This window comes from Felis catus, chromosome B2 (genome assembly GCF_018350175.1).
Source record: "Felis catus isolate Fca126 chromosome B2, F.catus_Fca126_mat1.0, whole genome shotgun sequence".
Lineage (NCBI taxonomy): Eukaryota > Metazoa > Chordata > Mammalia > Carnivora > Felidae > Felis > Felis catus.
In genome coordinates, this window is record NC_058372.1 from 142,506,628 (window position 1) to 142,514,947 (window position 8,320).

The 8,320-nt window shown below is 47.2% G+C and overlaps 1 protein-coding gene across 1 annotated transcript; it reads right to left on the reverse strand.

Annotated features, from left to right (window-relative positions):
* Nucleotides 1-214: 214 nt before the first annotated feature.
* DYNLT1 (dynein light chain Tctex-type 1) lies at nucleotides 215-7,947 on the reverse strand. Its single transcript, XM_003986676.6, has 5 exons — nucleotides 7,831-7,947; nucleotides 4,908-4,949; nucleotides 1,594-1,717; nucleotides 1,122-1,199; nucleotides 215-615 (listed from the first exon to the last, which is right to left on the reverse strand). Exons 1-5 carry the CDS (start codon nucleotides 7,855-7,857, stop codon nucleotides 545-547), a joined length of 342 nt encoding a protein of 113 aa, XP_003986725.1. The 5' UTR covers nucleotides 7,858-7,947; the 3' UTR covers nucleotides 215-544.
* Between the last annotated feature and the right edge of the window lie 373 nt (nucleotides 7,948-8,320).

Below are 8,320 nucleotides of genomic sequence, written 5' to 3' on the forward strand. Positions count from 1 at the left end.
CTCTCTGGCTGGAGTAGGAACCAGCTCACCCACTCCCAGAAGCCAGTGGAATCCTAGTCCTGTGGGTAAAAGTATCAAATCATTGTACTGAGAAGACCAAAGCCAAACTGTAACTTTTCCTTTTTTGTTTTTGCAGTTTTAGATTCTGAAGTCACTAATGACATTGAAAGAATTCATTTGTGGTGTTATTTAGACTATGAAGAAAAACACAAACTTTAAATTGGAATAATTTATTACTCTAACCAAAGTACAAAGTGTGGAAAATTAGTGTATCTGAATCATTCAGAGAGTAGAGAAAGTTTCAAACTAGCAGATTTCAGTTTTTAGCACCTTTGAAAAGAAATAGTTAAGACGAGTGGCAGCAGAGGCCTGACTGCCTGGGATGGCAAGTCCTCGGACCTGGGGGTGCTGTTCGCAGAACAGGGCCAGCCTTCGGCTTTTCTCTCCATCTGGGGAGCGCCCCGAGAACCACGCTGAAGGAGCACGAGAAAGGCGTTCACCGGCCTCCCGGGGGCCGGGAGCGGAGCGGAGGGTCGGCCGCGGCTCAGATGGACAGCCCGAAGGCGCTAACGATGCAGTACATGGTCTTATTCTCCCACCGCACAGTGCAGCTGCCTGTGGGGAAGAAGGCACAGCGTCACTCAACTCAGGAAGACGGGGCTCGCTAGTCTGACTTGTCACCTTTCTTCACGGCACACAAATAAAGAAAGCCAGTAAGTCTCTTCTAGGAAATGTGTTAAAGGTGAGTCTAATAATAAGCATGCATTCAAAAAATTTGTTTTGAGAGAGAGAGGCAGAACGCAAGCAGGGGAGGGGCAGAGAGAGAGGGAGACAGAATCTGAAACAGGCTCCAGGCTCTGAGCTGTCAGCACAGAGCCCAACGTGGGGCTCAAATTCATGAGCCACGAGATCATGACCTGAGCCGATGTCAGATGCTTAACTGAGTCACCCGGGCGCCACTAATAAGCATGCATTCAAACACGGGAAATGTCCAAGCACACACTTCACAAAATACTGCACTGAATGATCTAGACCTCAACAGGATCAAGGAGGCGCCTCAAGGCCTTCAGGGAAAAGAAAAGCCCACGACAAGCCTTCACAAAACACAGGGAAAACCATACCGTCCGTAGAGCTGTCCCAGAAGCATGAACTTGCCGTGTGTAACCCTGCTCCGTTCTTCTGCATAATTACACAGGTCACTTCAATTAAAACAAACTTTTATTAGAGAGATACACTTGGCAACCCTACTTTAGCCTACTCTGGGCATATACATGCAGATCACGTGGTTGATGTGCACGATAAATATTATCAGGGTAGATTGGTCCTATGACAGTGACACATCACACCCTTCCCATTCCTTCACCACATGCCTGTTCTAAAGCAGCTGATCTGCAATGCTGGGAAATCCTGTGCCATGCGCCCTGCAACTGTTCCAGCCAGGCGGGTGGTAATGCACACGACACCGCGACCAACTGCTACTGGGAACTTTGAGGTCAGATACCACACTGCCACACGTGCCTCTCATCAGTATATATGATGAGTATATATGAGAAGAACCACCGACAGTATATATGAGAAGCAAAAATGCATTACCGATGTATTTAAATGGCTTGCCCAGCTTGGTGAGTTGGCTTAAAGTCTGTTCAACTACGTTTGTGGTCCACTGGTTCACTTTGCTGTGCTGATAGGCATTGCCACCGATTGCACTTTCTATAGCCTAGAACACAAAGGACAGAGGTCACTGCTGGCAGAACACAGCCAACACCTTCCAGGTAGTACTGAGTTCATCACCCTAAGAACTGCTAAAATACAATCTACCTGAAACGTAAGCTTATTTATCACCATGAGGACTCTTGTGCAAATACATCCTTTGCTTATCAGTGTTCTATTTCATTAAGGTTTATATTCATTTTTAAAAATCCACACTTATATAGAGTCTGTCAAATTTTAAACACATTTTGACTGAATTTAATGTTTACTGTTGCAGTTGGTACTTGGAGATAATCAATACTTTTCCTACTGAGGCTAGAAAATATTTCCCTTTGTCCTTTTTTTTTTTTTTTTGAGAGAGAGAGTGAGCGAGCATGCAAACAGGGGAGAGGGGCAGAATGAGAGAAAATCAGGCTCCACACTCAGCACAGAGTCTGAAGCGGGGCTCGATCCCACAACCCTGGGATCATGACCTGAGCCAAAATCAAAGAGTCGGATGCTCAACCAACTGAGCCACCCAGGGGCCCTTGCCTGTTCCTTTCTTAAAAATATAGTAGATATAAGACTTTATATGGGTTGTCTGTACAACTGACAATGCACAAACCTATCCAAATAATCATGTATTCAAAAATACTTCCTTTATCCAGCATCTTCTGGAACTATGTTAGCACAGAAGTACACTTTTCAGATTACAAAAGAAAGACCCCTATATATTATAAAAATTATTTTAAGTTTATGATGAATTTCTCTATCTGAAATTCCTGGTCTTTTTCTGTGTTGCGTCCCGGTGCGGGCTCATATTATGTACGTATGTATGTATTCAGGAATACATATGGCCGCTTGCCCCTACTCTTGCTGCGTAGTGAGGCTGCAAGTCTGTAGTCAGGCTATTACCATCTGAAGATTTTCTGGGCCTTTTACGTTGGTTGCCAGCGTGCCTGCCTCTAAGCCACTTCCTTCTCTACCCCTTTTCTAACTTGCTGTGCTGGAAACCAGAAACCTGAGTTCTGATGACAGTTGTGACCTAGATAGAATGTAAACATTTGGTGAGGGCCCAGTTCTGTACTCAGAGAAGCAGAAAAAAACAGTCCTGGGCTCAGAGCTGTGCACATTGGAGACGGATTAGGGTCTGTTGTCTGGAACATAAGCTCAGTGATCTTGCTTTTGAGGAACAAAGAGCTACCTAAGTCCCACCCTGGTTTCTACCTGTCTGTCCCGGGACTCTGAGTGGTGACATGAAACACACCACATGTAGCACCTGGCCTTCCTCTACCTCTTGCCCCCACCATTGTCCTAGCTCCTTCTCATCCTGACATGTTCTGCCCCCCTCCCCAGCTCTGGGACTGGGAGATAGGCACTCCTGGTTTAAGGGGACCTGGTTGTTAGAAGATCTGGACATTGGTCAAAGAAAGGGGGAGGCACCACTCAAGCTCAACTCTGGCAACTGTCCACATACCCTTTGGAATTCAGTGTTTTTCAGGGAGGAGGAAAACTCCACTTTTGGACGCACCCAAATTTATTACTACCCAATCCTTAAAATAGCTCAAGTGAAGAATTAACCTACTGCCAGGGGTGAAAAAGCTGTTGAGGCCGGTGACCACATGAAGGTACTACAGGGTATTACTTCAGGCCTCCATGGGGCCTGGGAAGGTCTACTCTCAACCATACCTGCTGCAGGCAGTAGAGTCTAAGAGGAGGCCGAAAACCAGCGAGAGCAAAGGGGACTTCACAACAAGCCAGCCCCACATGTCACAGGTCCTGTGTGGCTCCCCCCACCCGTGTTCCGTAAGAAACATCGTGTAGGAAAACCGTGAAAAGCACACCACTACAGATCCTGCACGACCACCAGGAGATCACGTGGGATGGTGAATAATGTACATGGTAGGACGACGACGACATTCTGCTTTTTGGTGTTGGGTCACGAAAACAGGTTGTGATTCTTCATTATTCTGGCGTTCGTTAGTAATCTGTTTGCATTAGAGTCAATTCCCCATTACACATATCTCAGCTGGTACTATTTTTAAAATTTTTTTTTAATATTTACTTTTGAGAGAAAGAGAGGATTGGGGGGAGGGGGGGAGGGCAGAGAGAGAGGGAGACACAGAATCTGAAGCAGGCTCCAGGCTCTGAGCTGTCAGCACAGAGCCCGATGTAGGGCTCGAACCCACGAAGCGCGACCATGACCTGGGCCGAAGCTGGCCACCCAACCAACTGAGCCACACAGGCGCTCCTCAACTGAGACTGTTAAACTTCAATCATCTAATGGCTTTCTCCTGGCCAATGGCTTCAGTCTCGTCTCAATTTACACAGGAAGGGAAGGAGACTAGAAATAGCTTTCTGGCCTCATTCCTGCCCCAGGCTCCCCAGTGCTCTGCACTACAGCCCCATCAGCCTCACTTCAGTCCCTCAAACATACCAAGCACAGTCCCACCACAGGGCCTTTGAACACGTGTAATGCCTGGAACGTCTACCCCCTCTTCTTGCAGAGTTAACACCACTCCTACTCATTCTCCAGATTCTAGCTCCGAACTCACGAGATGGGTCAAATCCTTCATAGCACCACTTGCTATAGCAGTTACCACAGGGAATGCAAGTTTACAATTCCCAGTGTCATTGACAGGTGCCTGCTTTCCCCTGCCCCATACTGTAAAGTCCTTGAAGGTCGGTCCCTAATGCCCCCTTGCAACGTACTTTTTAAATGAATGAAGAACAAATATCCTATTTTGTCTTCCACTGTCATCCACTGTCTTCCATGCATCCACTGGGGCATGGTCAATAATGATAAAATAGGTAGTTTAGGAATATACGAAAAATAAGCAGGTAAGCCCCAACTGGATCACCAGGTCTTAAGTGACTGGAAGTTACTCATTTTTTTTTACATACTCTTTATTCAACACCAGAAACATTTATTTGTATACCATGACAGGAGTCTTTTATGCTAAAAGGTTATAGAATCAAACCTTAGTAACATTCAATAATAATGTCAGTACATACAGTTTCCTGTCTGGTTTAAGATATATAATTTACATAATATGGGAGTAATTCTTATCTACATATTCACTGACGTAAAAACTGTTATTTTAAATGCCAAAACACACAGGCTCAGCTGAAACAATTCCAAGGCAGTATTTAAAACACGTTATTTTACTCATAAAGCCGTTAATCAACATTTAAAAAATAAGCATCTTTCCTCTTACCTCTTTTACAATGTTGCTCACTTCATCAACAACAAAAGCAGTCTGTAAGGGAGAAAATTAGTTAAGTTTCATGGCTTTAAAAGATCTGTTTCCCCTGCACTGATTAATGCAAATTTAGGTAATGAACATAATTTAGAAATGAAGACTTAGAAATAACTGAACTAGATTGTTCATTTTACCAAGGAAAACACTACAATGAGGCTCAGAAACACCAAGTGGCTCTTAGAGAATCGCAGAGCTGGTACAGTCATGAGTTTAGACAACGTATATAATTTAAAGGTTTTTGCTCTGTTTTAATCATGCCATGGTCCAAAAGACTGACTCCGCTTTAGATTCAATCTCTCTAGCCATTTCAACTGGCTGCTGGGATCATTAACAAATACAAAAGTTTACTGACTGACTTGATTTTTGTTTACATTAGTGAACACTCTGCCTGATCAAACTCATTAGGAGGTTTGACACTTAAGACGTTTCTGTTTCTGTTTTTAACCACCATTAGTGATAAAGTACAATGATTAAACTATTTCTGATAATTATGTTTTCTTCTCAATGCTGTCCTACCTCAAGACTACAAAACCAGCTGCTAGCACAGCTGTTCTCCACAGGTGTGTCACGATGAGCTGGGCTGCTGCAGTAATCTAGAGGCAGAGTTTACAAATGGGTTTTCTTTACACATATTGTACATGTGAATGGGTACAAGGTTCTGTCTGAATCCTGGGAACAATACTTAGCTCTGGACATTCCTTCTAGAGGGCAGCCCGAGGCCCTTAGTCATTGTGAATCATGGTGGAATAAAGTCAGAGCACCCTGCTTTTGGCAGTGAGTTTCCCTCCCAGCTGGGACGCTGTCCACTGTGGCCCCGTCTGAGCAATGCCCCTTTCTTTCCAGGAGGATCACGAGCAGACTGCCTTGAAGCCCTCTCACTTGCTCTGCTCAGAAGGCATACTTGGGAGACAAAGCCAACTCACCAAATGATGAAAATTTGCACTATCTTATAGGTTAAATGACTTCTTGAGATTTAAAGGATCCTTCCAGGGGACTTCAGTGATCCTAAACCATACAGGAAAATCCCTGTGTGACTATCCACATTGCTAAAATATGGAAAAGGTTGAGGGGCATTTCAGTGGAGATTCAGTGGAAAAGTAGAACAGTTGTACAGAATCCACTGGGCAATTTCAACTTCTACAAGAAATAGGAACAAGGAGTTGAGAATAGTCTTACAAAGGTCCAGATATTTACATGAAATTAGAGGATATGCAGAAAAGGCTTAGTTCAGAAGCTGCTAGGACTGGCATCCATTAGTAAATACCTAAGGCACGCCCACTAGGAAGAAGTTGCCTTCTTATCATGCAAGGGCCTAGGGTTTTATCTCCTGTAAAACACATGCTCTGTTCAGCCCCTTCAATCCTCAGATCTGTAAGTGAGATCTGGAATAATGAAGTCACTTAGCCACCTCATTGGTGGGAGAGCCAGAATTGAAATGCCAGTATTAAGAGATTTCTCTTACAGGGTCATTTCCGTTTTTAAAGTTTTATAGATATTCCTATAATAGGAGCCATTTTCCTACATTAGTTTCCAGGGAAAAGCTTTTCCTTTGCTAGCTGCTTACGCACCATGGATCCACTTGGTTTTTTACCAGCACTGAAACACATGATTGTGCTGCCAATTCGCATGGTACAAGCATTAGAATTTTTTCCCTCTCTAAACATCCCTGCTTAAACTAAGTTTCAAAAATGGTAAAATAGCAAACCTTACCAAATTCGTCTATCCTTTTTATTTTTGACAGGCTGCATAATCTGTAGGACTCTATTTCAACAAAAATTACTACTTAGCAAGGAGAAAATGGGCAGCAAGAATTATTACTTAGCAGGAAGAAAACGGGCAAATATTTTTGTATAATAGTAGCATCCATCAGCTATAGTCCCTGAATGCATGTTAAACTGAAGGAAAGCCATGTTACCAGCCCGCTGTTAGAATGTCTTCTGCTTGGCAAATAATTGTGTGCTTTACCCTGCTGCTTCTTCACTGAGGCAAGAAGAAATTATTTTTCCCAAGTAGGAGTTATCATACTGACATCTCAAACTCAAAATGAAACCTAAGGGATGGTGGTCACGGTGGATGTAAGCACCACACTGAAGAACAAGGTGCGGAACGGAAGACAAAGGCAGGCTCTCCTCCTGGGCGCTTCCGCATTTTGCAGGTGCATCAAATCCATTACTGAAGGGACTTAGAAGATGTGACTGGACGTGCGTGTCACGCATATATGTCACTCTGTAGTCTTCCGTTAAAACATCAGCAGACGCACACGCGGCCTTCAGCCTTCCCCACCCGTGGACGTGGAGCACCTAATCTAGGGTGGGGGGGTCTGCACCACGGAATAAAGGGAGCGAATGATACCACTCTCCCGGCGGCCCTGCCGGCGTGGAGCAAGGTCTGGGGGCGCGGCTGGGCCGCGGGCGTGGAGCGGTTCGGGGGCGTGGTGGGCCGGCGCGGGGCCAGGTTCGGGGCGGGGCTGGGCCAGGGGCGCGGCGGGCACCGGGCTGGCCCGGGAGGTGGGGCGGGCGTGGGACGCGCCCCGGGGACGCCCGGAGACGGGAGAGGCGCGGCGGGGTGTTCCCGGCCGCAGGGAGAAGTCCCAGGGCTGCGGGGCCCCTCCCGGAAGAACGACGGGGCTCACGCCGCCGCGCGAGGAGCCCCTGCCGCGCCCCGCCCCCCGGGCAGGGTGACGACGCCCAGAGCAGGCCGGGCCGGGGGTCACCGCGAAGCGCTCGGCAGGGGGCTGGTGCCGTCAGCCTGCACCTCGGACTGCCGCTGCCCACGTCCAGACGCGGCCCGGGTGCCCACACACGCCCTTGGCTGCCGCCGCCCACCCGCGCCCGGGGCTCTCGGCCTCCACCCTTCCTGTTGCTGACCCGGCGGTTACCTCCTCGGCAGCCTGGTAGTCTTCCATCTTTCCTCCTGCACGTCGCCTCCGCCTCCCTGAGTAGTGCGCAAAGCGCAGGCGCACTCAGGCTCCGCCCCTCAGGCTCGCGCCTCGCCCCGCCTTCTCTGCGGGCCGGCGCAGCTCCAGGGCCCCTCCCACGCCCGGCTAGCGGGGCTGGGGACTGGGGATCGGCCCCTCCTCCAGTCTTCCCCAGGGTGGTTTCCGTGGGAACCCGCGAGGTAGCCTGGCAGCAACTACAAAACAAATGTACAAAAGCCATTCCGAGAAGAGTCGTCCGGACCTTCCCTCCAGCTTGTGCTGTATGGATTAGTTTTAATGTTCAAATGGATTCGGACATCCTGTAATACACTGCAAAGGGATTTCTGAATATGAATGATGAGCAGCTGAGAAACTAGTTACAGTCTTCCTGGAGATCCAGGATTAGGAAACTTCAGCTCTGAACGAAACCCTGTTTTAGGGAGGTAAATTT